Source organism: Pezoporus wallicus, unplaced genomic scaffold (assembly GCF_028554395.1).
Source record: "Pezoporus wallicus isolate ANWC-B61680 ecotype Strahan unplaced genomic scaffold, APGP_CSIRO_Pwel_v1 contig_2871, whole genome shotgun sequence".
Classification (NCBI taxonomy): domain Eukaryota; kingdom Metazoa; phylum Chordata; class Aves; order Psittaciformes; family Psittacidae; genus Pezoporus; species Pezoporus wallicus.
This window is the reverse complement of record NW_026640775.1, coordinates 4,746,526-4,774,498: the sequence shown is the minus strand read 5'-3', so window position 1 is coordinate 4,774,498 and position 27,973 is coordinate 4,746,526. Positions and strand designations below refer to the sequence as shown.

The 27,973-nt window shown below is 37.6% G+C and overlaps 2 protein-coding genes across 7 annotated transcripts in view; one reads left to right on the top strand and one right to left on the bottom strand.

The window, feature by feature from the left end:
• On the bottom strand, positions 1-27,798 carry NUP37 (nucleoporin 37). 3 transcript variants are annotated; one of them, XM_057420533.1, is made up of 10 exons: positions 27,681-27,798; positions 26,200-26,419; positions 24,701-24,825; positions 23,742-23,814; positions 16,376-16,470; positions 4,109-4,199; positions 2,174-2,355; positions 1,598-1,648; positions 1,165-1,258; positions 1-350 (listed from the first exon to the last, which is right to left on the bottom strand). In XM_057420533.1, the coding sequence occupies exons 2-10, from the start codon at positions 26,353-26,355 to the stop codon at positions 237-239; spliced, it is 981 nt and encodes a 326-aa protein (XP_057276516.1). In that variant the 5' UTR covers positions 26,356-26,419; positions 27,681-27,798; the 3' UTR covers positions 1-236. The 3 variants fall into 3 exon arrangements, with proteins under 3 accessions (XP_057276516.1, XP_057276517.1, XP_057276518.1); XM_057420534.1 differs by having other exon boundaries at positions 27,640-27,727; XM_057420535.1 differs by having other exon boundaries at positions 26,293-26,419; positions 27,640-27,727.
• PARPBP (PARP1 binding protein) overlaps positions 27,784-27,973 on the top strand; it is a 48,543-nt gene continuing 48,353 nt past the window's right edge. For all 4 annotated transcript variants that reach the window (XM_057420532.1, XM_057420530.1, XM_057420529.1 and 1 more), the window contains exon 1: positions 27,784-27,875. The gene's annotated coding sequence lies outside the window, so the exon portion shown is untranslated. The remainder of the gene's footprint in view (positions 27,876-27,973) is intronic.

Sequence of the window (27,973 nt, the reverse complement as noted above, 5' to 3'; positions counted from 1 at the left end):
CCATGTTAAAAAAGTGTACATTTTATTTTAAGGGAAATATCAGATGTATGATAACCGATTTTACAAAAGCTCTTGTATTTGCAAGCTAAAAATCAAACACAAATGTTTCATATTTTACTTGCTCCTTTCTCGTATTCTCCAGGTGGATAAATACCAGTACAAACCGTAAATTCCTTTGTTTCAGTCGAAAAGAGACATGATGCTATAAAGCTTCATACTAAAGGTAAATACTTATTTTACATTTCAGATACCCAGAACAAAATTTTGTGATCTCCTCCGACTGCACATAATGGAAGAGTTCTATGCCATGTCAAACCAGATCCTACAGCTGCAGTGCCAGTAAGAATAGGCTTTAAAAAAGAAGAAAGAGAGAAATATCAATACAGGTTACCATATAAATGATTTCTGTAGTATATAACAAGTTGCACAGACATATATAAACACCACAGATTTAGTACTCCTTAACAAATACAGTTAAAATACAGCAGAAATATAGCTGAAAAATCTGATTATTCACTAATTAGTTCCATTAGCTGTTTACTATATTTAAATAGCATGCAATAAAATATTACTTGGTAAGACATTGTTTCAATTATTTCCATTAACATTATTATTATTGTAAATGCATACTTTCAAACTTAGAAATATTTTTTAGTGAAATTGCTTACTGTTATTTAAGTGTACTCACAGCTAGTATGTTTGGAGGTAATATTTTAACTGTAAGCATTACCAATGTATACTAACACCAGCAAAACCAAACTATTTCCTATGCTTTGTGTTGATTGTCTCTGGATATATTGTTATTAATGATTTGAAGTACTATTAGTTTAAAGCTGTAAAATACACAACCAGCTGGTTTCAGCCTGTTTATAATTAGCAATACAGAAAAATTTATTAAATAACAGGTTAAATCTGGTTTCCTTCCCCTCAGCACTGATGAAGCAAAGCAAAATAGAACTTACAGATCTAGCAGCTTTTAAAATAGCAGGTTAATTGTGGTATGATCTTAAACCATCCTTGGCATGGATGATAAACCAAAATGAAATAGGTAGAGAATTTCTGGATGGTTTGGGCTAGTTTTCAATTGTAGCTTTTAACAATTTATGAGCCTGTTTTGAAGAGAACAGATGCAATTCTAGTCAAAAGCTGAACTCAGAAATTTACCTGGGGATGTCCTAAATGATGAATAAGCAGCTGAGTATTTGTCTTTCCTGGATATCCAGTGGTTGCAAAGAGATTTTCATTAACTCGGGACCACCTATGAAATGAATAGACTTTTCAGATATCCTTATGGGACTATGGAAAGTGCACACAAACTGGAGTTCTCTCCCTTGTGGTTATCTGTGCGAAGCTGTCAGAAACTCCACTGACAGCAGAGAAATTCAGAGAAATGGCTTGTAAATGGTTCAGCACCCGCAGGCCTGAATGCATGTCACTGTAAAACATATACACGTTCACAGATTTCACAAAGTTTATAAACCAGGTCAGACTAAAAGTTACTTAAATAAAACACACCCTGGTTCGTAAACTCACAACTGCTTTGCGCATACATACATTTATATAGACACAAAACAGAGAGTAGAGGCAACACTTATACCTGAATAATCTGGCTCGGTCAACATGGATGGGCCTCTTATCCTGTGGATAACTAAAACAAACATTCAGGGTAAAAAACTGTTCTACAAACAACTACAGCTCATACGGTAAGTATCAAAAGCATGTATCATTTAAACAGTGAAGGAGACATTGTCTACTCTCCCTGAAGAAGCTGAGGGAAAACCAGAACATTCCTGCAGCTTATATCTCAGTTTGAAGTAGGAAAACTGAAGTAGTTATCCAGTTCATTCTGGTTCAGTAATTATATATTTATGATTTAGATTTTAACAAACACATAAAACTTACTTTGAAAGGTAAACAGTATTGAGATGCTGTCTCAAATGGATAAAGACATACAATGGTATTTTTAACAAATAAATACTGATAGATAAAGATGAAACAAAGAAAACCAGTCAATAATCTGTACTGATTTTATAATTCCTAATGAATGCTCATTTATTTACTTAAGAGGTGATACAATACATAGTGTATTTAAGTAATGTATTAGCGAAGTAGCCACATCTCTTCATGTACTGCTTCAGAAGAAAATAAAGAAACCTCTTGTGTAGAAAAATACCTGGAGCGAGTGACATCCCAGATCAGCCAATCACTTCCAGCAACTGCTCCAATTTTAAGATTATTTTTTAAACACCAGTCTGCTGACATTAGTGGCTTTTGTTCACATTCTAGGGAGAGAATGGCCTGCTGTGTAACTAGATCATAGAATCGGATTGTTCCATTCTTCTCTGCTACCATCAGCTGTAAAGAGAAATTAGTACCACGTTGTAAACTTCGTATGTAATGAATCTTAATCTTCTACTCTATAGCAAACCTAGCATACTTTAAAGTAAGTGCTAATAATATTAAAATAGGTACAATTTTTCACTTTGTACCAGAAAACATTCTGAACAGTCTTCCACCGATAAATAAAACCCACTTTGATCTACATGACTGTCACACTGTTATACATAATGATTACACTATTTTATCTATCTTTAATTTTGGTGCTTAGAAGCACCAGGTCTTAATAACTAATGCACTGCGCTTTCAGAACTATAAAGCAAAGTTATTCTTCTAAAAATAAAAAGTTCCCAAGTACAAAGAACTGACAGACAGACAGTGCTGTAACAAGGGAACAACCGTATTTTATCAGTGGAACTGTGAAATCTGGATTCACACTGACTGATTTCACATAACATCTCTTACTTCATCCTATAACAATCTGCAACTGATTTTAGCTAAACTTTTTTTCATTAAAATAAGCAATTTTTTACTAAGTATTATAGAAAGAGCTTCCTGATTAAATGATGAAAGAGATTTTCTCTATGAGATGATGACAGTTCTCAGATAGTCATGAACAATAATTAAGGAAGGCAAAGAACCAGTAAAAACAACACTCTGGTAACATCAAAATTTGTTTGGAAAAAGAGAGCTGTCACCAAAACATGCTCTTCTGCAAGATAAAGGACATGGTGCAGCAAGCATTTTGAAGTGAAATAAGCTTTTCAGCGATCATCAAGTATGTCAAGTTTTACTAGCTTTTTGAAGTTTTTTCTCTTCAAAACATCCCCCTTCCAAACCCTAGTGCCTACTCTTTGATAAAGGCCACAGAAAAGACAAGGTAATATGTAAGATCGGTGTAATTCTGCAATATTTTGAGTCAAATCTCGTAATTCTGTTGTGCTAACAAAGTTGCCCAGTAGCAAACTGTAGCAATCACATTCAACAGTCATACCAGCCAAATCAACAGTTCTCCTAGTTTTCTTAATAAGGACCGGGTGTTAATATTGGTGAAGTGTGATGAGAATAGAGAACTTTCTTCCCTATTGCTATATAAGTATTTTGAAACCTTATTTGACCATTTTCCTCTGGTTTAAGTGTGTGTTTTTGTGGTAATCTGAACAACTATTTCTAGCTGTTTAAGGAAGTTACCGATTGGCACAACAGGAATAATCAATCCAAGACTGCAAGGACTACACTCTTAATGAGTATTTTGGCATATATCAGCTGATTAATCCTCCCCAGTAAAATAAATAGGTAAGTATAAAATCACATTTTATTGATTTGATTTTTCAGCATATACTTCATATATTCCAAGCAAGAACAACAACAAAAAAGATCCCTTGCTAACTTAAAACAGATAATTTTCAAAACTTGGCATGCTTTTTAAGATTCTATGTTACTGATGTTACCATGACTGAGAAAAGCTTGATCTTTACTCTAGTAGCTGTAAATTAATATGCAATCAGCAGAATAGTTATCTATGATTGATGTAGGCAATCAAGGAGTATTTCTGATGGGAGGAGGAGGGACTGAGGGTAAAATGACAAGAATGGGAATAAGAATTCATTTACAGTGACTTCACATAAACAGATCCAACCAATATCCAGTTACAATGTACAATAGCTCCCCAAACTTCAATCTTACTACAGCATCAGAGATTCATAGTTTAGGTAAGTCCACCCTCCTGTTATTTTAAAGGTGGTGAGGGTGAAAAGCTGGAAAACACAACCTTAAAAGGCTCCTCAGGATGCCAGCAAACACTCATTCCAGGAGAACGTAAAACAAAATGGGCCTTCTCATTTCCTTCCAAATCCCAGACCCTAAAGCAAAAAAAAATAAATTATTGCCATTTGTCTGCAAATACATTAACTTTCAGTGCCTCAATACATTCAAAAAGGAGGTGACCAAATGAAACAGTTTGTGTGTTACCACTTCAAGAATTCAGCAAAAGTAGCCAGTGCTGAAGACAATATATTGTAACACTGATGAACTAAGCAGAGCCTCTGTTTAAAAGTGCAATATCCAAATAATTTGACAAGTTTAGTTGTCTAGACATGAAATCTAGATGAGACATTCCTGCTTTATTCATAAGCCCAAACTACAGCCTTTGTATAGGAAGGTCAGTGTTGGTCTAGCTGACAAGAGACCTCAAGTGAAGTACCAAACAACTTCAGTCATCCACATTACCAGGTAAAGGCTAAGACCATGCACTAACTATTTTGCTCATCTATATACGAATTTCAGGTTGTTTTTTTTTTCCTGGCAAGACAAGATTGAGTAACAGAAATGCAAGAAACTAAAAATGAATCTAAGGCAAACAAAAGAATCTACGACAGAGGCAACACAAACTCACTAAGGGTCTTGGCAAGCTTTCAACAAATAAATCCTATGTGCCAGTTTAATATTTTCCTTTAGAAGCACCTACAGTACACATCAAGCAGTTAAGAAAAATAAAAAAAAATCAAAATATTTAGTTAATATGGATTGACAGGGAAGTGTATGTTGAAAACACCAAAACTAGGTCAGGTGATGAGTGACACTTCTTTGAATGCGTTTGATATAGAATCATAGAATGGTAAGGGTTGGAAAGGACCTTAAGGTCATGTAGTTCCAACCCCAGTGAGCCAGGAAGCTACTTCATTTACAAAATGCCACAAAACCAAAACTGAGACTATTTGACCTCACAGGCACTGCTCAACTGCCTCTTTACCTACAAAATCAGTGGCTCAGTTGTAAGACAAAGACATCACAGTTGTGAGCACCAGTCTGAACCACAAGGCTGCATACTATTTGTGTGCATTTGCACACCAAAACATACACATATATCCTTCCTCCCTGAGACACAAAACCTTAGAAACAGCCAATTTTTTAAGTAGTGTTCTGCCCAGTCTTTTGAGTTAGATGAGTAGCTACGTACTATTATTGTTTATTCTAGAGGATTTTTGCTGACTTCCTCCAGACTTTTTCAGTTTATATCTCACCAGGGTGCTTAGAGCCTTATATTTAAGAGATTTCAAAAACCTCTTAAATAATACATCATAAGTCTAGACAAAATATATGGGAATAAAGGAAATGAACGATGTTGTTTTCTTATGCTAAACCACAACAGATCAAATATTTGTTTTCCCTGTAGAAAACACAGGGTCGCTAATCTTGAAGAATCAGTGGCCTTATTAAAAAAAGTCAAAACAAAAACCTGACAACTGTTTAAAAAATGAAATATCTACTTGATTAGGTAATTTAGAAACATACAATACTTTCTTCTACTGCCAAAAAATTTGCCTTGTAGATTTGTCCAAGTCAAATCAACACTTTCCATGTGTATTTACTGTGCAGGGAGAAAATTATGATACAACACAAGTCAGTGAATCGTTCTGGCCAAAGGACCATGCCATCATGTTTCCTTCCCTGAAGTAAGTGAGGTTATTAGGTCTTGAGATAGAAATTTATGCTTTCTACCTCCCTAACTTTGTTATTTATAAAATGCCTAACTGGTATCTCTTATTTTGTAAGAATGGCAAGTTTATTAGTATCAAGCAGTATGGTGGAGTGGGGGTGGATCACAAGTCCTACTCTTATATTTTCCTTTCTCTTTATCAATAACAAAGATGGTATAATTTAGTTCTGGGGAAAAAAACAAACCCAAGCAACAAAACAGACCAGGCAATACATATCAAAATAGATCCTTGTCTGAATGCATCTAGTGCATGCTGGTATGGAAGTTTACAATTACATATGTTTTCAGTTAACTCTTTTCAATATTTGTGACTAAACCAAGTAAAAAAGATGTACAAAGACATAAAATTTAGCCAAACTGAATTTCAGTTAATTACTCCATAATCATAACCAAACCAGCTACAGATGCTGAAAGAAAACCCTCTAGTTTTGTCGACATTCCTATCATGAAAATCAATCTAAAAAGACTGAGCATTTTGTCTCCCATTCAAAGTACTTGAAACTTTACTAATATTACCATGATTTTATACCAAAGCAAACTAATATCTAGTTGTCTCCAAACATTCTTATTTTTTGTAACTCTGCAACATGTCACCATCTTACTTCTCCTCTCCTCTCCACCAACCACTGTTGCATAGACTTGTTATTTGGCTTGTGGTATTTTTCTTATATTTTTAAAAAAAGCTTCCGCAATATATTTAAAGGAGAAAAGTTTGAATAACCCCAGCTGAAACAAGGCTCAAAGTCTGAATAATGGAAAGCCTCAAAAATAATACATAATCTGCTCAGTAAATTAATTATTTTTATATAATTATTAATGAATTTAACTAATACTGCAGAGCTCTCAATTTAAACACAAAATACAGTTGCAAATGCTGCTCAAGAAAATTCTTGAGATATTAGTACATTTCTCATCACTCATATCCTGTGATTAAACAAACAAATGACAACTGTAGTTACCTGAAAGTACAAAGATATTCAAACTATGTTGAAACAACTATACTGTATGTCATATGCATAAATATGGATAATAACATGCTGCATATGTGCCGTAATTTTATCACACAATGGAATTCTATTAAAGTTGGCAAAGTATTAATCAGAACATCTGAAAACCTGTCTTGTGGTAATGGAGATTATCCTTATGTTATACCCTAACTTTATGAATAATTCTAACTAGACAGCAAAACCAAACCTTAACTGAATAAAATTGTTATTTGCAGTAGTGAAAGAACAAAACCATATTGCAGCCTTCAGGCATTTCTCAAATCCCCAGAAGACAGAAGTTAAAGGAAATTCTTTCAACATTAAGATTTCCAACAGTCTCAGTGATTGGGGTGGGGACTAGAACAAACCTTGAAATCTGATACCATTCTCAGCCACAAAGCACGAACAACTATACTTGAACGATTACTCACAAACTACTGATCTACTCTTAAAAATGCCCAACATGTTTTTTGTTTGCTTGTTAATAATATCTAGCTTAAACCCCCTTTGCTGATGGTTCTTTATACCTCCATTAGACATATTCCATGTGTGAGGAAAATCCTATCATCTCTAAAAAGCCTAAAGGACTATGGAGAATTCCTGTTATAGAGCTCAGACAACAAAGGTAAAGAGTGAAGCTGTTTCTCGCTGAGCACAAAAAGTGAAGAAAGAAAGATCTCAAGAAAGGAAAATGGAAGTGCAGAGAATAGTTAACACTGTGAAGAATACAACCACACTGGTGTTGTCTCATGTCTTCTGCCGACTGCATGTGGAAGTGGTTATGAAATATCTGAGGAGGATACTAGGCAGGACATGAAAGAACAGAAAGCTGAAATGGAACTATAGAAATCTTCTCTACCTGTTCAGAATTAAAAAAAAACATACTATTCAAGATAATTTCTAGTAATTTATTTTATTTTTCTGACAAAGAATTAAAGTTTTTATAAATCAGGCCATGCACTGCCCAACTAAAAGTTCACTGCTACGGCATCTGTAGTGGTACTAGGCAGAACTCCCTATTCAGCCACAGAAGTGGTTACATTGGGAGAAAAGAGTAAATCTATTTGTGCTGCCCAGCACCAGTCCACCAGGCACAGCCATCTTCAACTATCCCCTGACTCAGCATACAGGTTTCTAAATTTGTACCTGTACAGCATTTTCTTCAGTTATTTCGGTTCAGATGCCTCTATACAAACGCCTGTAGCATGGGGAACAACAAGAGGAATTAGAGATGTGTGCACATCTACGGGGGTATGATATAATAGGCATCACAGAAACATGGTGGGATGGCTCCTATGACTGGAGTGTTGGAATGGAAGGTTACAGGCTCTTTAGGAAGGACAGGCCTGGCAGGTGGGGAGGGGGAGTTGCCCTTTATGTTAGGGATAGGCTGGAGAGTATGGAACTCTGTCTGGGGACAGGTGAGCAGTTAACAGAGAGTTTGTGGGTCAGGGTTAAAGGGAAAACAGCTATGGGAGACATTACTGTGGGGATCTGTTACAGACCACCTGATCAAGGAGAACCTGAGGATGAAGCACTCCATAGACAGATAGGAACAGCCTCACGCTCACAGGGCCTTGTTCTCATGGGGGACTTCAACCACCCTGACATCTGTTGGAAGGACGGTACGGCCCAGCACAAGCAATCCAGCAGGTTCCTCGATTGTGTAGAAGACAACTTCCTTCTGCAAGTAATAGAGGAGCTGACAAGGAGAGGTGCCATGCTTGACCTCGTGCTCACCAACAGGGAAGGGCTCATTGGAAATGTGACTCTCCAGGGCAGCCTTGGATGCGGTGATCACAAGATGGTCGAATTCGAGACCCTCAGGACAGTGAGAAGAGCATGCAGCAAGCTCACTGCCCTGGACTTCAAAAGAGCAGACTTTGGCCTCTTCAGGAAACTGCTTAGTAAGGTTCCATGGGATATAGCCCTAGAGGGCAGGGGGGCCCCAAGGCTCTTGGTTGATACTCAAGGATCATCTGCTACAAGCTCAGGAGCGTTGTGTCCTGACCAGAAGGAAGTGCAGCAGGAGGGCCAGGAGACCTCCTTGGATGGATAAGGAGCTCCTGATGAAAATTCAAATGAAAAAAGAGGCTTATAAAAAGCGGAAGCAAGGACAGGTGGCATGGGAAGAGTACAGGGATGTTGTCCGGGAAGCTAGGGACCAGGTTAGGAAAGCTAAGGCCCAGTTAGAATTAAACTTGGCTAGGGGTATTAAGGATAACAGGAAGGGATTCTACAAGTACATAGCAAATAAAAAACAGACTAGGGAGAATGTAGGCCCCCTCATGAAGCTCTCAGGAGAACTGGCTACACAGGATTTGGAGAAGGCTGAGGTTCTGAATGACATCTTTGCCTCAGTCTTCACTGCCAAAGGCTCTGACCGCACCACCCAAGTCTTGGAAGGCAGATGCAGGGACTGTGAGAATGAAGACCTTGCACCCACTGTAGGAGAGGAACTGGTTCGAGGCCATCTTAAAAATCTGAATGTGCACAAGTCCATGGGTCCTGAAGGAGCTGGGAAATGAAGTTGCGAAGCTGCTGGCCATCATATTTGAGAAATCATGGCAGTCAGGTGAAGTTCCCAATGACTGGAAAAAGGGAAATATAACCCCCATTTTCAAGAAGGCGAAAATGGATGACCCGGGGAATTACAGACCAGTCAGTCTCACCTCTGTGCCTGGCAAAATCTTGGAGCAGATTCTCCTGGAAGGCATGCTAAGGCACATGAAAATCAACAAGGTGCTTGGTGACAGCCAGCATGGCTTCACTAAGGGGAAATCCTGCCTGACCAACCTGGTGGCCTTCTATCATGGGGCTACAGAACTGATGGACAGGGGTAGAGCAGTTGATGTCATCTACCTGGACTTGTGTAAAGTGTTCGACACTGTCCCACACAACATCCTTGTCTCTAATTGGAGAGACATCAATTTGAGGGATGGACCACTCAGTGGATAAAGAACTGGCTGGATGGCTGCACACAAAGAGTTGTGGTCAATGGCTCAATGTCCGGCTGGAGACCAGTAACGAGTGGTGTCCCTCAGGGATCGGTGTTGGGACCGGTCTTGTTCAACATCTTCGTCGCTGACATGGACAGTGGGATTGAGTGCGCCCTCAGCAAGTTTGCCGATGACACCAAGCTGTGTGGTTCGGTTGATACGCTGGAGGGAAGGAATGCCATCCAGAGGGACCTTGACACGCTTGTGAGGTGGGGTGATGCCAACCTTATGAAGTTTAACCATGACAAGTGCAAGGTTCTACACCTGGGTCGGAGCAATCCCAGGCACAGCTACAGGTTGGGCAGAGAAGAATTCAGAGCAGCCCTGCGGAGAAGGACTTGGGGGTACTGGTTGATGAGAAAATGAACACGAGCAGGCAGTGTGCGCTTGCAGCCCAGAAAGCCAACTGTATCCTGGGCTACATCAAAAGGAGTGTGACCAGCAGGTCAAAGGAGGTGATCCTGCCCCTCTACTCTGCTCTTGTGAGACCTCACCTGGAGTATTGTGTGCAGTTCTGGTGTCCTCAACATAAAAAGGACATGCAACTGTTGGAACAAGTCCAGAGGAGGGCCACGAGGATGATCAGGGGACTGGAGCACCTCCCTTATGAAGATAGGCTGAGAAAGTTGGGGCTGTTCAGCCTGGAGAAGAGAAGGCTGCGTGGAGACCTCATAGCAGCCTCCCAGTATCTGAAGGGGGCCTATAGGGATGCTGGAGAGGGACTTTTCATTAGAGACTGTAGTGATAGGACAAGGGGTAACGGGTTCAAACTCAAACAGGGGAAGTTTAGATTGGATATAAGGAGGAAGTTCTTTACTGTAGGGGTGGTGAGGCACTGGAATGGGTTGCCCAGGGAGGTTGTGAATGCTCCATCCCTGGCAGTGTTCAAGACCAGGTTGGACGAGGCCTTGGGTGATATGGTTTAGTGTGAGGTGTCCCTGCCCACGGCAGGGGGGGTTGGAACTAGAGGATCTTAAGGTCCTTTCCAACCCTAAGTATTCTATGATTCTGATCCATGAAATAGCCTTTTCATACAGGAAATGTGCAAATACTTTTTTAGAAAGTTGACCCACATTCACCATTTTATTTAGGTGGTCAAAGGAAATGCCAATGTTATTAAAAAATTAGTACTGAGAATCATTCAGATTTTGGCATTAAAATCCATTTTATCCATTGCTTCTTGTAGTATCTACTTGGATATGCAAACATTGATCTTTCACTGGTAACTGTGACATGTAATACTTATTATCTCCTGCAATGTTGGTAGAAGTCAGAGAGGCAGGGGAATTGCACATCAGCAAGCATTTCCACTGAGGTTCTTCACTAATACACATTTCAGAACATGCACACTTAGAAATAAATTGAAAAAACGCGCACTACTAGTACTACTACTACTGAAATTCCTTTAAAGTTATCTACAGCAAAGCTAGAGACTAAGCAGTACTTGGGGGGGAGGGAAGAAGGTGCTAGGGGGGAAGCTTCAGTTCTCTCCTTTCAGTCAAGGAAAAATTAGCTGTTAAAGAGTTATCAGCTTATTGTTTCCAACGTAGACATAAAAAATGCTTCTGTGGTACAACTGAGAAATTCAACTACAAATCTGCCAATGACTTTCAAAAATACAAGGTAACTGATAAACAAACCTAATGCAATGATTTCTATTTAAAACAATTTACAGGCTAGACTATATTCTAGGATTGCGTGACCCTAAATGTAACATAATGCTTCCCATGCGAAATTGTTACCATTTCATCCATGCATTTTGAAGACTTCCTAACTAAAGGCTTAGTCATCCACACTTAAGACCAGACTGATAATACTGTTCCAGCCACTTGACTCAGAAAACATTTACTTTTTGTTTATTTTAACCTGACTGGATACTCCAACAGGAGACCAGTCAGTAAACTTGCACAGTGATTGTGAAGTACAACAGAAGTTGTTGGTTAATACTTGCATAGTGGCTGTCAAGTGTTAACTGAAATTTCTTGAGACTACATTTGGGGGACACACAGGGATGCATACAAAATATGTGCAAAGTCAAAGACTAAAGTTAAAAATAATCCAAAACTCTGTGATCTTCATCAATTATAATGTATAACTAGCTTGATAATTATAACCATCATACCCCAGAAAGGATGAATATTTTGGTATGACATTTCTTATATGAAGAAACACAGGGGAATTCTATCAAACAGATTAATTTAGAACAACATGAATTAAGTTTTTTTTTTTTTACAGTTTTGGTAAAAAAACTGTAATTGCATGCACTAGGAATGGGAAGACACAAATAAAATATAATTTTGGAGGCAGGAATAATGAGAATGGCAACTTTTCAATGTAGGCGAAGACTGAAGTATTTCTTGAATTAACAAGATAAGACTCAAGTGCAACAAATGCTGGCAACACATTAAAGAATGTAAGGAAACAAACCCCAAACAGTAGTTACCATTTATTTTCCTTTGTATTGTCTAGAGAAAAACCTACACAAAATAACTAATACATAAGAGTACCATGGTAAATAAATACACTACAGACTAAAAAATCCTTAAAAACTGATTAAACAATACAATAAATTCTGAGACTCTTACAGTTAATTTAGTTTCCACTAATATCAAACCTTTCCCCTGAATGTCTATCCAGCCTTCTGATGGACAAGCATTTGTGGTCCAGAAAGAAGGCAACGGAGAAAGCTGAATTCAACAGCGACTCATAAATAAATTCAGAGCCTTTATGAAGCAACATGTGCCATAGCCTAACTGAACAGAACTTAGGGTAAAGAGCACGTACCTTCACAGATACAGTGGAAGATAAATCAACCATACATTCTTTTCTGTTACACACAGAACCAAAGGAAGATGATGTAGTTGAAGCAATAATGATAATAAAAAGAGAGAGGAAGGGAGAGAGGGATGGATAAGTTCAACTTTTTAAAATACAAGTCAATTCAGCACTTGATGACCGTAAGAAATTGCTGTGCTGCCATTAAGGGCCTGACACTGTCTGTAATTTTTCAGTTCAGTATGAGGATGGAGTATAAGGTGGTTATCTATCACACTAAATTGACCTTTTAACAGTCAGAGGTTAATTTTTAGCATGCGTATGAGACTAGTGAGTTTTACCAGGATGGTATTTTGCATGAAATAATTCAAGAAACATCAGACAGTCTCACCAACTACCAACAGCAGAGGAGTGTCTATTAAGCTCATGCTGTTTTCCAAACATTTCCTGTGTTCTTTCTGCAGTCTTCATTAACTATCCGAACAAACCGATCTGTACATCTCTCATACTGTCTTTGCAATTAATTAAGAAAAAGCCAGCAATAAATTTTGTTGCTTAGCTTTTGTTGTTGGGGTATTTTTGTCTGTTTGGTTGTTTTTAGTTTTTTTTGTTGCTGCTGTTGTTTATTTTAGAGAGTGGTGCCCAGGGAGTTGCATGCATACAGTTCTTGTTTAAAGAATTAAATGAAATCTTCCTTAAAGATGTCATAAAACATTTTTTTTTATTCATTAAGCATGCTCTTAGGATACCATGAAATGGCAAGGAGATTACTTTAATTACATGTAAATATCATATAGAATTTTGAAACTGACATATGAAAGGTAGATCATGAAGGAAAGAAAAACCCTAGATTTGAAGGAAAACAAATTAAATCCAAGAGGTAATTTACTTTTCTGCCATGACAAAGTTTTGCTTTCAGCAGAAATGTATAAAAATCCTAAATTTGATTTTTTAAATGTATATACAAAATACTTTTATTTATTTTTACTTCAATTGGACTCAATGTTAACACATATGACCTAAAAATAAAACTGAGTCTTTATTTAATATAACAGTAGTTATTTTAGCTATTTCCTCTGCCAGTCTTTTACAACTCTTTAGCTTTTTCAAATTTTAAAAATAATGTTATTTTTCTAAAATTGAAAAAAAAATTTAAACCAATTATGAAATATGAAAAAAGTGAAATACAGCAAAATTTTAAAATTACAATATTCTGTGAAAGATATAAATTAACTATATGCCTCTGAACAGCTTCATCCATCTTGGAATATAGCCATCTTTGGGACAGAATGAAGCAAACAGTACACCATATTTAGGACCCAGGATTTGAATTTTTCCATCAACTTTGCACATGTAATTTTCAGCTACAGGAATTTTGATCTTTAATATACATAATGCAAGTAACTACAACACAGTGGGCTTTAAGAGTCTTCCAAGGTGTCTTTCAGAAAAGCAATTCTTTTTAAGGCTATATTAGTTTTGAAATTCTCAGTAGAGGGAAATGTGAGATTATTATTTACATACTTTTTTTTACACATAACACAGATGGCTACTGGGATTATTTTTATAAATAATTCAGTTCTGCTTCACAGCTGGAAAAAAAGTCTTGTGTTGTGAGACCAACAAAGAGTACGTGCAAGAAGTAAGAATTCCTGAATTACATAACAGCCATTTAAATGTAGGAACTTCAAATATATCCAGTATCTGAGGTTTTTTTTGCTGTTTTGTATTCCAACCAAAATGACTGAACCAGCTCTGTCACTGCTGCAGCAGCTTGTGGCTAGATTGTTTAGTGCATGAAAACTGAAAATCTGAGTTCATTAGAGATCTCTACTGAGTGAAAAGCAGGGATGATCTTAACATGTTTGTATATATTCTTACATACCAAGACACTGCATTAAAACTATTAAGACTTAAAAGTGGAGCTCTGACGGAACAATACTCAAACACTCAAAAACTCATGTTCTTGTACTAATTGTTCTAGAACTTTATTCTGAAAGTATTAACAGATGATGTATCCTGAGAACAATTTCAGGATAGAAACTCAGCACAGACAGAAGAATTATCCCTCTTCTGACATTACTGCTGAAGCAAATTACACAGTAAGTAAGGAATGATTTTGGTAAGTCCCAAGGAATGCATTTTCCATTAGTTTTTAAAGTGTAACCTTTAAATTCAATAAAAAAAGTCTTCATGCTCCACATGCATGAATGGAAAAAATAAGAAGTCAAGTAGCCAAAAAAAATCTTACTTATTTCCCATGGCTTTTAACCAAAGACTTTATGGTTTACTGCAAAATGTCTTTCAGAAGTACCAAGTTGAAATCTTGATAGTGTACATTAATTACATAATTTTGATTTCCTTTTATTTTCAATCAGTATCAATTAGACTACTGGTTTTAAAACAGCTCTCTTTCATCTCAGGAACACTGAACATTTCATAATTTAAAAAAAGGCCACACATACAGACAGCTCTTTAAGCCCAATATTAGTTTAGATTTAATGAAGAAATCAAGAATAGGAAATAAATCAGAACAAGCTACAAATAAGTCATACATTTTTACTGTTCATTCCTAATGATTTTGTTGGGAATATGGACAGGGCGACAGGGTGTCTATGGAAAATCTGCTTGCTGGTCAAAATAGCACTTCCGAGTTCCCTAGGGGTGTTAAAACCACAGACTTTTTAGATTTTCTATTTATGTAGCAGAGTAGCTCAACTGAAGCTACTAAACCATGATTTGTACTAGCGGATGATATAAACTTCACAAAATCTTATACACAGAATAATAATTTTAAGAGCTATTCTCTTTCTTAGCATGTAGAAGATGGCTTATGTCAAAAATTACTTCCCCACCCCAAGTACTACCTGGTAATTTATATAGGAATTGATATGGTGGTAACTTTCAAAGAGCAAATATATAGTTTGTAGAATCAAAGAAAAAAATAAAACAGTTGCTTAATCAAGTTTTGAGTTATCACAGCTATTACAAGTAAAAGATGACACTTTCTCAAGTTTCTTGCTGCTACTGCAATGCTACTGCACTGACTTGCAAAGCCTGCACAGCTGCCCTCCTGATCTCTCCAACAGTGAGCTACACTGGAGGGATTAAGAGTAACAGCTTTAAAGATTCATGTGCACTACTAGAAAAGATGAGCGATCTGACAAGGAAAAATGCCTGTACTACAAAACCTTAAGCAGCATTTTTCAAAGTATTTAACCATGTTTTCTTTTACTTCCAGTTACAAATAACTAACACATGGGTTTGAAGCAGCTATAATCATGGCACCATGAGCTGCCAGTACAACTGTATTAATATGGCACTGTCCTTAGGCTATAAAATACTACCTCCTAGCAAGGTTAAGAAATCAACAAGTTCACAAACATATGCTGTTTTTAAACTTGACTCATCTGATGACAGAATGGATAGACAGGGTCTGTAGAGTTCAGTGCTAAGCTGCGCATGTCTTCTCTCTTCTATTCTCATGCCTTTTATTCCTGTCCCAGCAGAGGAAATTATAACATGCATAATTTCAAGACAGAACAGTTTTCTTCACATTGTGTCTAGTTACTTCAAAATATTGCTTTGAAAAAAACCCACCAAAACCCCCAACAACCCACAAGTCACAATGAAAAGCCAGCCCGCAACCTTGTTAGTGAGCTATGAAGCTCCACTAAAAATAAACAAATAAATGCTTATTTATTTAAGCAAGCATATAAAGAATACACGGAGAAAAAGCCGAACACAACTATTCCAATAATGCTTTGAAAATTGCATACCTGCAGGTGTGATCATCACTTACACTTGCAACTTCTTGACCATCTTTAGGAGCAAACACCAGATCATTTATGTAATCTGAGTGGCCATCAAATGTCTGTCAACCAGGAAAAATAAATGTATTTAAGAAACCCACTAAAGGAAAGATGTATAAGTGTTAAGATAAAGCTACCATTTTACATAGAAGGTAAAAAAAAGTACTTATCAGTAACCAGAGATCTTTAAAATACTTAATTCATGTGTAGATTCACAATGTAGGTGAAAAGAACCTCCACTATTCCTTGTAGTTACCACAGAGGTCAGCTTGGTGCTCTTGCTTGACTAAGATCAGTGAATTGCATAAGAACTTTTTATTCTCCATCACTGAATTTTGCAGGTAGAAGACAATAAATCTCAGACAGAAAAAAGAGAAAGAATGGGAAGTAAATGTATGCATGATCTACACAGAATGGTTAGGGCTGGAAAGGACCTTAAGATCACCTAGTTCCTATGCCCCTGCCATGGGCAGGGATGCCTCACACTAGACCACGTCCAACCTGTCATTGAACACTGCCAGGGATGGAGCATCTACCACTTCTTTGGGCAACATGTTCCAGTGCCTCACAACCTTCACAGTAAAGCATTTTTTCCTTATGTCTAACCTTAATCTCCTCTGTTTCAGTTTAAACCCATTACCCCCTGTCCTATCACTACAGTCCCTTATGAAGAGTCCCTCTCTGGCAACCCTGTAGGCCCCCTTCAGATACTGGAAGGCTGCTATGAGGTCTCCACGCAGCCTTCTTTTCCCCAGGCTGAACAGCCCCAACTTTCTCAGCCTGTCTTCATAAGGGAGGTGCTCCAGCCCCCTGATCATCCTTGTGGCCCTCCTCTGGACTTGCTCCAACAGCTCCCTGACCTTCTTATGTTGAGGGCACTAGAACTGCACACAGTACTCCAAGTGATGTCTCACGACAGCAGAGGGGCAAGATCACCTCCCTTAACCTGCTGGTCACACTCATTTTGATGCAGCCCATCACAGAACTGGTTTTCTGGGCTGTGAGTGCACACTGCCGGCTCATGTTCAGTTTCTCATCAACCACATATCTTAAAAGAACTCTGATTACTGGTAAGTAACTCTCATCTCCTGAAGGAGCAATAAAGCAGCCACTTGTCCAAGCAGTCAGCACAAAATTGCATAAGAGGATAATTTCTACCTTTAGAAAAAAAAAAAACAAAACAACCCAAAAAAGCAGTGAAAAAACTCTCAGAGAAAAAGATGAAACAGAAGACAATGCACACTTTGAAGAACAAAAAATGAGGAAAAATGTAAGAGCGAAACGAAGCAAGCCATACAACACCTTAGCAATTAAACATCATTTTTATTCAGCATTTGACAAGAACAGATACAGTGCCTTGTGCTCTTTGCATTATATGCTGTTGTCCTGAAGAGGAAAGAAAATGGGGTATAGTGCATATTCTTACTGTGAATTAACAGATCATCCATTTTCCAACAGCATATGAGCACTTACAGTGTGAATGTACATGTGAACTGTCACTCTAAGGGAAGCATGCACAGTTCTATCAGAGGGTCATTCCAAATGGAACCTTGTAACTGTGTAACTGTTCTCACCTAGAGCTACTTATTCATGACATTTTTATTTCAAAGAACTGATAATAATGTGTAAGAAAAAACAACTTTGCAGCATAGCTTTTCTGAATAAAAGCAAAATCCCCGTTTTAGCAGAAATTAGAAGCTGGATAATTTCTAAGTTTTTCAAAGGCTTTTCAGTTATCTTGGCCATAATAAAGACACCTTTCCTTCCCCTCTCCCCTCACACATTTAGCTTTAAGCAAGCACGCAAAACTTTACATTTAGGGTGCAGTCAAAGTCTGAAGTACTGTCAAAGTCATTCACATAGGAGCTAGGTATGAGTAAGTCACCTCTGGTCTCATTAGAAAATCTGTAGCTAGTTAAAATCTCATTTTGCTCCATCTGAGGATTTACATGTATTTTCTGTCATTAACCACAGCTACTGTCTTTTTACAGAAATCTCACTTAAAATTTTAAGTCAGGCAAACGTCTACGTGTAGATATTGCATCTGTTACTGTTCCATCCTCTTCAGTCCCACTGATTAAGTCTTAAGACATAGCCGCTCTTGTTTTGCTCAGCAAGGTATAAAAAGGAGACAGAAGTATCCTCTGGATAACAGCATGACATAGAGAGATTGCAAAGGAAAACAAGGTCGAATGGAAACAACCAGTTCCACACTCTTCTGAAAGGAAAACACACTCTCTCTTCTCTAAGTGTAGCTATTCTGAGGAACAAATGCAGAACTAATTAAAAAAAAAACTCTCAAGCACACTCAATAACTAAATCCCCCTCTCTAAAAATTTCATGAATGCCTCATCAGTTCAATACAGAGACATTTTCAGCAGCCAACTTAGTTTTTTCCAATAGCTCATAATTTTATTAAAACCTAGTGGATTATACTAGAACTAATACATCCTAAGATGATGCTAAACTATTCAGACAGAAATGCCAAGTCTTTTGAAAATTTTCAGCATTCTGAATTCAAATATCCTGCCTCATTTTACTTCCACAGTCCTGATGAAATATGTTTTTTATTAAATAAAACTTGAAGGAGGAGAAGGAAGCCATGATTCATATCCAAATGAAAACCTCAAAAGAAGAAAATGATTTCACGAAGATCCATCAGTCATATTTTACCTTTTGTTTGTTGTTCTGGGCTTGATCCAAGCCATAAATTTTGGATTAGTCGTGTTGACAAAGTAATGGAAAACTCAGTATGCTTAAAGTTCCTTGTTGGTAATTAGATCAAGACAGTTTTTCCACTGGGAAAACAGAGTATGATTACTCTGTCTATCCCTCCAGAAGCAACACATACTAATTGTTTACTATAAAATATGAAGTGTTCAGCGATTACATTTTGACTGTGATCACATACTTCCTTCAGCTTTGTCTGCACATTCTGTACCCCTCCTGAAAATCCCATGTGTAAAGCATGAATCGTACAATGGATCAGAAGCTTTCATGTGTTCACAGTGATCTCAAACCCAGGTTTATGAAATAGGTTTTCTGAGGTATGAAATAACCGTTAGAAAGAAATCACTGTATCAGATTTTCTTGAAAGCCAGTTCAGCATAGCTCAACATCACAGATTTTGCAAATACTTTAAATCAGATTTAGGTGTTACTTTTTTCTTGACAAGTAGTATATAGAACTGTTTGTCCGGGTATAAGAAATTATGATTACCCAGAGAAAACATTTTCCACACTTTTTGTCAAAAAACCCCCGAAACAACCAAAACTCAGAATATAGTCTCAAACACAACATTTTTACCAATATGAACACACTATTCCACATTCTTCCTTTTTACTGTTGAGTTCCCTACTATTAGGTAAAAATACGTATTTCTAGCTGTTTTCTGCTTATTTTTAACATAAACAAACCGAAAACTTTACTACTGAATTCAAACCAACACTTCTCAGTTGTATTGCATAAGCATTAAAGCATCTTCAGTCTTCAGTGGTGTCAAAAATGAAGAAGCACCCATGATATCTTCAGCTGAAAAAATAAAATCTTATGATCCTTCTATCTGCATTTGACACTGGAGAAGCTTATTCATGTCAACTGGAGCTGAATAAATAAGATTGAAATTACTTGTTCCTTTTGGGGCAAAATAACTTGTATACTTCTCATACTTACAGCTGTGGCTGTTCAGCCTAAATAGCACATTCTGATGTCCAACACCTGTTGTATTAATGCTCTGTCGTCTCTATAATCACTACCTATCACAAGTAATTACTCTGATGTGTTATGCAATGAACATACTTCTGCAGTAGAAGTTTATAACTGCAAGTCAGGACATTTTGTGTAGAAAGAAGTCCTAAGGGTAGATGAATCACTTCTCCAATGAACCTTTTTGTATGAAAAATAATTTCTATGTTAATGGAAATGTAAATGTGGCATTTCAAAATTATTTCTAGGCATCCAGTCAAAGCTACTGTGTAATAAATTCCCCTAAATTAGAAGTGCATGTTTTTAAGTGCAATTTGTGTTGGTCAGATACCAGAAAAAAAAAAATCTTGTCAGAACTGGGAAAACAATAACCCATCACAGAAATTCTATTCTGAAAAAAACAGCACTTAGCAGACTGCTACCGAGTTGCCCCCTTTGTTTCCCTGCTTGTAATGTAGATGATAAATTGATAATAAGTTAGGAAAGAATGATCTCATTTTGTATATTCAAAATTGCTGTTATTTTGAAAGTGTGTTGTTTGTAATCTCATTCTAATCCAGTAATATACAGATTACTAGATTTTTTCATTAGAATAAACTTACTTGAACTTGTATGTTAAAAATTTAAGGTCAAAAAAAGTATCAAAGGTGTGTTTGTGTGAAGTTATACCCATTATTTCTCTGGAACCAATTAGTTTCTAATGAGCAAAATAGCAGATTCCAATGGTAATTCCTAGTGTTAAGTCTGGGAGGTATATTAATGGTATGAATTCCACTTAAATCAAGGGACTTCTAACTGATTTTAGCAGAGAGGCCATCAGGTCCTTTTTTAATCCAAAATGAGTTAAAAGCCTAGAATTTAGATGCTGAATTTAGCTGAACAGAGCCTGTAGTACCAGACTCATCTATATGTTTGATTATTTGCAATTGTTAACCATTCATCTACACTGTCATTAATGATGTCACCAATTCTCTTTCTTCTGTGTGCTCATGAAGTTCTGTAAAAATCTCAAACTGCAATAGACACACACAATTAGTAACTTTACATTCTGTTAAAAAGTTAAAAGATTTAATTTACAACTTAACATTAAAGCCTACTGTCTGTAATATCTGGCAGATATTATGCAGATAACTTTAATTAGTGACAGACATGAACTCACAAGCAACCAGAAATAAGAACTTGTATAAATATTTTATCAGAAGTGCCACCCAAGTTGATTGTAACTATGTTAGTTATCCCCCTCTGCCTGGATGACAAAGCCATGTAAGATGACAAAACATGAAAGAAGGAAATTAATCATAGAATCATAGTCAGTTAGGTTGAAAAAGGCATTAAGATCATTAAATCCAATGGCTACACCAGGACTGCCACTAAAGCATGTCACTAAGGGCCTCATCAACAAATTTTCTGAACACTTCCAGGGACGGTGATTCCACCACTTCCCTGGGCAGCCTGTTCCAATGCCTGACTACACTTTCAGTGAAGAATTTTTCTCCTAATATCCCATCTAAACCTCCCCTAGCACATCTTGAAGCTATCTTGTCCTATCACTTGTTACTTGGGAGAAGAGATCAGCTAGCCTCCGTGCTCCATGCTCTTTTCAGGTAGCTGTACAGAGCGGTAAGGTCCCCCTGAGCCTTCTCTTCTCCAGGCTAAACACCCCCAGGTCCCTCAGCTGCTCCTCATAAGATGTGTGCTCCAGACATTTCACCAGCTTCACTGCCTTTCTCTGGACCCGGCTCCAGCAACTCAAGATCACTGTTGTAACAAGGGGCCCAGAACTGAACACAGTATTCGAGCTGCAGCCTCCCCAGTTACATGCACATATGAAGTAACATAAAAAGTACTTTCTTTAAAGAAAAGATGTTGTGTTTTATAGTAACATCCATCTTTACATCTTATGCTATGCCTTTATCCATTGCATTATCAGTATGGGCATGTTAAGTAACAGTCACTTAGTTTTTGTATGACAAATATTGTCTTACTAATACAAATTACCAAACCACAAATGAAAGTCTGTTATTTTCTCCTTTATACTCAATACACAAGTCTCACCAAAAGTGGCATTATCATATTTCATAGAATCATAGAATAGTTAGGGTTGGAAAGGACCTTAAGATCATCTAGTTCCAACCTGACATGGGCAGGGACACCTCACACTAAACCATCTCACCCAAGGCTTCATCCAACCTGGCCTTGAATACTGCCAGGGACAGAGCATTCACAACCTCCCTGGGCAACCCATTCCAGTGCCTCACCACCCTCACAGGAGAGAATTTCTTCCTTATATCCAATCTAAACTTCCCCTGTTCAAGTTTTAACCCATTACCCCTTGTCCTATCACTACAGTCCCTAACGAAGAGTCCCTCTCCAGCATCCCTATAGGCCCCCTTCAGATACTGGAAGGCTGCTATGAGGTCTCCACGCAGCCTTCTCTTCTCCAGGCTGATCAGCCCCAATTTTCTCAGCCTATCTTCATAAGGGAGGTGCTCCAGTCCCCTGATCATCCTTGTGGTCCTCCTCTGGGCTTGTTCCAACAGTTGCATGTCCTTTTTATGTTGAGGACACCAGAACTGCACACAATACTCCAGGTGTGGTCTCACGAGAGCAGAGTAGAGGGGCAGGATCACCTCCTTCGACCTGCTGGTCATGCTCCTTTTGATGCAGCCCAGGATACAGTTGGCTTTCTGGGCTTTTTTTCCAAAGCACTAAAAAAGAAGGAACCCTCTCCCCTCAACTTTTTAGTATTAATTAACCTTGCTTATTCTTGGATGAGACCTCAACAAAACAAACTCAAACCGGCTAGCACAAACATCTAATACTTGGACTGGGACATTGTTTTAAAGGTAGAATTTTGAAGAGTATGTACACGTTCAAGTAACATAGGAGTTGACACGTCTTGCAATCAAAAGAAGTCTCCAGAAAACCAATCTTCAAATTATAAAATGAGTCAGTATTTAGGCCTGGCTTCTTTTATATTACTAGTTTGTGAACACTACCTTCTACGCTCAAATAAGGGGAAGTGAAATTGTATCTGAAGTAGACATTTCCTTTGTTTCTACCTCAGAAATAAACAAGTGACACCTTATGGGCATGCTTAATGTACTTGTCTGCAGTAATGTACTAAATTCAGTATTCCTTCTTTAAATTTTCTGCTGTTTGAAAGACTTCAATTGAAACTTCCAGCTCCCCATGAAAGATAAATTACTAAATTTGCTTTTCTTATAGATAAGTCCAATAACTAATGCCATGTAAAATTTTATGGGTCTTTATATAAGGGAACCTTATCAAACACGGGACTTGCAATTCATGTGTAGAACGTTCTGTTTATGAGTGTATTTTAGATGATCCATAAGCCTCTACTTGCTTTGCTTTAATGTGGTTACATTGTTACATAAATACTTTTAGATCAAGAGATCATACAGCTGTTCATCAGTTATTTCCACTTTAAAGACAGAAAAGTATATTATACAATGATTTTTCAGACGAAGGATACAGGATCTGTCACAGTTTCATGCTCTATCTCATACAGTACATTAAGCAAAATGGGACAGAAGGGCAGGTAAAAGACTAGACTTCACTAAAGACTAAATATATTAAAAAAAAAAATCAATTTAGCTGCCCTTACCTTAAATTCATTCTTCTCCTGCAGATCTGAAGTATATAGCCTTAACTTCCTATCAGAAGCCGCAGTACAAAACCTACACTCAACAGACAAAGAAAACCCCTTCGGTCAATTAATACTGCAATAATAGACTTTTAATCAGTTTCCCTTCAGTTTCCTTTGGCAACAAATAAGAGTTATAATTGCAACTTATCTATAAAAAATGTGTACAAAATGCCAGGAATACTTAAAACTTTCTACAATGTTAAAGACGTAAAACATTCTACAAAGCTAAATCTGAACCAACTATCAATTACCTGAAATATTTCTCAGGACTCCCATTGAAGCTTCCCTTGGAAGATGTTAAGTGGCAGAGCACAAAAAGTACCCTCATTATCAGTGTTTTAAAATAGCAAAACATAAATTCATAAGCCCATTTCTAACATTTTAAACAAAAGACTGTATGAAAACCTAGCAGTAATAAACCATCAATTTTGCAGAGGCTTACAAGCTATTGAGAACATTTTAAGTGCATATTTAATAGTCAACTACCTTTCTAGATTTTCACCTCAATGGGTCTCACAATAGCATCTGACCCATTCCTAAACACAGCCCTTATTATGCAGACCATTACAAACACCTTTGTAAAGCAGGCCATTACAACAGTCTCATGCTTAGAATTCCTTCTTGACAGATGTACATAGAAAGAGCTACCTACATTTTAGATCCATTAAAATTACAAAGGAAGAAATTACTGCTAGCTTACTGGGGAGAGGGGCAAGGAACACAAGACTACCACCCTCCCACCCCCTCCATTAGTCAGAATTAAAATGTTGTTCTGATGAAGTAAGCATTCAGAGACTTCATCAGTGATTTCTATGGAGTTAGATTTCACCCATAAGCTTTAAACACACTCCAATACTAAGGAATTAGGGAAAACAGATTAGAGACCTGGATTCATTGTACTCATTTATTATAAATACCTTATCCGGGGAGGTAAAGCATCAAGTCTGGTTTCTGGACTCCATGCTATGGCATCAACTCGGATTCCATGATGAAACGTTCTTAGCGTTTTATATTGCATACCTTCCACTTCTGCATCCTCCTCCTATAGAAATACTGTAATTAGCTAATCTGGAACAATACCTTGATGACTTCTAAAAATTCTGATTAATATGGAATTAAAACACTTTAAAAAGTACATGTATCTGGGATCATTTTAGATTGCAACACTATCAAAGTGAAAACCTGGAACACAAAGTATTAACTTACGTAAGTACTAAGCAATACATTAAATGATTGCAGTCTCAAGCCACAGGCCAACACAGAACAGAAAAATCAGAACTGAGCTATAAAGATGCTGAGCATACTTTTTGTGGAAGTAGTATCTTCACAGATGCAACTAATGCCACCTATAACAGCATGGTAAGAACTTTGAAATACTCAGTGACTCTACATGTGGAAAGGAAGGGAGGATATGAAAACTACAGCAAAATGATCTTGTACCACTGGCTATCAAAATGTTAGTTTCTTTTCAAGGCCTACACCAGAAACAAGACAGAAGGCAATATCAGATGACAACAGGTTTTTGTGTTTAGCACTAAATGTTTTTCAGAAAATTTCCAACAGTAAGACTTTGGGGAATAATAATAAGAGCAGTTATACTGTTATTCATATTAGAAGTAGAAAACCAGTACTGTATAATTGAACAGTGAGTTGAAGAAAAAAAAACTTAAAAAATCCTAAACAGCATATACAGTGCACAGCATTTTACATTTTAAAATCTTTCAAATACGATTACTCTAAGTAACTAAAAGGTCACAAAACGTATTTGACTGTTTCTGACACTCTGTGAGGGAGATCCAATGAAAATCATTCAGAAATGAAAAAATGTATTTCTAGAGTCCTTTAAAAGCAGCATCTACCAAATTAACAGACACTAGTTGTAAAGGTGAAAGTAGTTGCAATATTCACTATTTCACAGGCTAGCTGAAAGCTTTAGAAGATAATTTAAATAGCAAATGCACATATAAGAAAATATAACTCTGCAAAGGAGCCAATTACCCTGTGATAATAAAGAAAATACCTATAGCAAATATTAAGTCAGTTATTTCCAAAGGTGCATGCTTAAGTTTTCAGACAGCAGTCACCGATATGGGGCTTGGAGCAACCTGGTCTAGTGGAAGGTGGAACCAGATGGTCTTTAGGGCCCAACATCCCTTCCAAACCAACCCATTCTATTCAAAAGCAACTTTATACCAGCAGTATGGTAATTTACACCAGTGGGTATTTTATATATATATACTTATTTTTTTTTTCAAGAACAAATATCCCAGACTTGTAATAAACAAGTAAAACCCTGCCCTGATTACGTATGAAATGGAGGAAATAGGAAACTGACCAGTGCTTTTGTGCAGTAAGAAGTGCTGGCAAAATAAGTTTCAGGAAGCAACTAAGAAAACCAACAATAACACAAACTAACCTGAAATTTGCAAGTCCCAACAACTACATAATTATTGCCACCATATGCAATGAGGGAACATGCATCTCCACTCTCAAATGGACTGAATTTTACCACATGCACATAATCTTCACAATCCACAGTGTAAGCACTGTTTCTAGTAGAATCTTGCTTCATTTTCAGTGGACTAAGTCAAGGTATCATGGAACTGATGGCTTGTCCAGGATGAAAATCCACATTCCTACAAAGTTTTTAAAAGGATGCATTACTTATTTACATAAAGAAAACTTTAAGAAGTATTTGTGGCACAACAAATCAAAATATCCTGCTTAGGAAATCATATTTATAAACACTAAGTCTGCACTTAAGCTCATTATTTTTAGATGTAGCATGTAGTTTCATCAATCCAAAGATTAGCTATAGTAACATATATTCAAAACTGTCTCTATAGACTTTAGCAATAACTGAAGATTTTGTGCTACTGTTGGCAACCCAACACCAAGCCAAGAAATAACTGTGCATACCAGAAAAATCACATACAGAATTTTTAAAGTTTCAACCAAATGACAAGTGATAAATTACTACCTTCAAATTCTCTTTACTCTTGTTACCTCTTTAAAGACTCTAGTTGAAAGCAGAGTAAATCAAGGCTGCACAATTATAAATGAGAATAGTAATATATAATATTTAAACATGGCTTCATGACTTCAGCCACCCCAACTACTGACAGCGCACCTATACCTCTGGGTACCAAAGAACTTGTACTCTATTTAACCAGCTTTCAAAGATAATCAGGTTCCTACACTAGAACACAAAAGCCCGTGATACACAACTGATTTCAGAATCACTCCTTTTAGTCCCAGTACAGATTTGACACTAGCTTAAGCTTTTTGGGGAGATTCAACCTTTAATTACACACCACGTGGAAAAAAAAAGAGCTTTAAATCTCAAGACCTTTGACAGATTTTGCTGTGTTTAACAATCTGAAACTCTGAACATCCAAGACTTCATATTTTTCTTGTGAGCTACCCAGGTCTTATACAGGCGTCACCAAGATGCAGAGACACTCCATAGCTGCAGTGTTTATTTTTAAACTAACGTGATAGACCACGGCATTAACATAAATACAAATTCAAATTTCAACCCTATCCTTTAACGCTTTCCATCAACACAGGCCACCAGGCTAACTTTAAGTGAAAATACCAAGAATGCTACTAGCTTCAACTATTTAGGAAACGAAATTCAGGCAACTGAGCCGTGTGGGTGCCCCAGCCCCTTCCTCCTTTAACCTCCCAATCCCTCCTTCTCCTTCAGGGCTCAGTTCCCACTCCCAAGCGAGACCGCCAGACACTGTGCCAGTCCCCAGGCATGGCCGAGGGCGCGGACACTTCCGCACAGCGGCTGGGCCGGGCCAGCCCAGCTTCTAAATACAAGCAGCCGAAGCTCCGAGTTCCCCCTCACCCCGGGACGGACGAGACCTCGCTACCCCACCTCACACGCACCTCTGCGGCCCCAAGCTAAACACTGGCGGCGACGCTACCGATCCCGCCTCTCCAGCCAACGACCGGCAGCACCTCCCACCCCATGCGCATCAACACTGTGCTTCCGGGTCAACGGCTCCCAAACTCTAATTGGGCAGCTGGGGAGGGTTTAAATTTAAACCGCCAGGAGAGCGGCTCTGCTCTCTAGACGCGCAGGTAGCAGCGGCAGTAAAGCAGGAGTGTGTTGGTCGGTATTGCGGGACTCTCGTAAGGGCTGTGTTCGTTATCTTCCTTCTCCTGGAGGGAGGGGTTGT

Bases quoted from the DNA above. Each gene is read 5' to 3' on its own strand.
- NUP37 (XM_057420533.1), bottom strand. From the start codon at position 26,355: ATGAAGCAAGATTCTACTAGAAACAGTGCTTACACTGTGGATTGTGAA. The intron at 23,815-24,700 runs GTATTTATAATA...TGTTGAGTGTAG, and splicing joins GCTTTACCTCCCCGGATAAG to GTTTTGTACTGCGGCTTCTG. The intron at 16,471-23,741 runs GTAAGGGCAGCT...CCTGGTTGACAG, and splicing joins AGGAGAAGAATGAATTTAAG to ACATTTGATGGCCACTCAGA.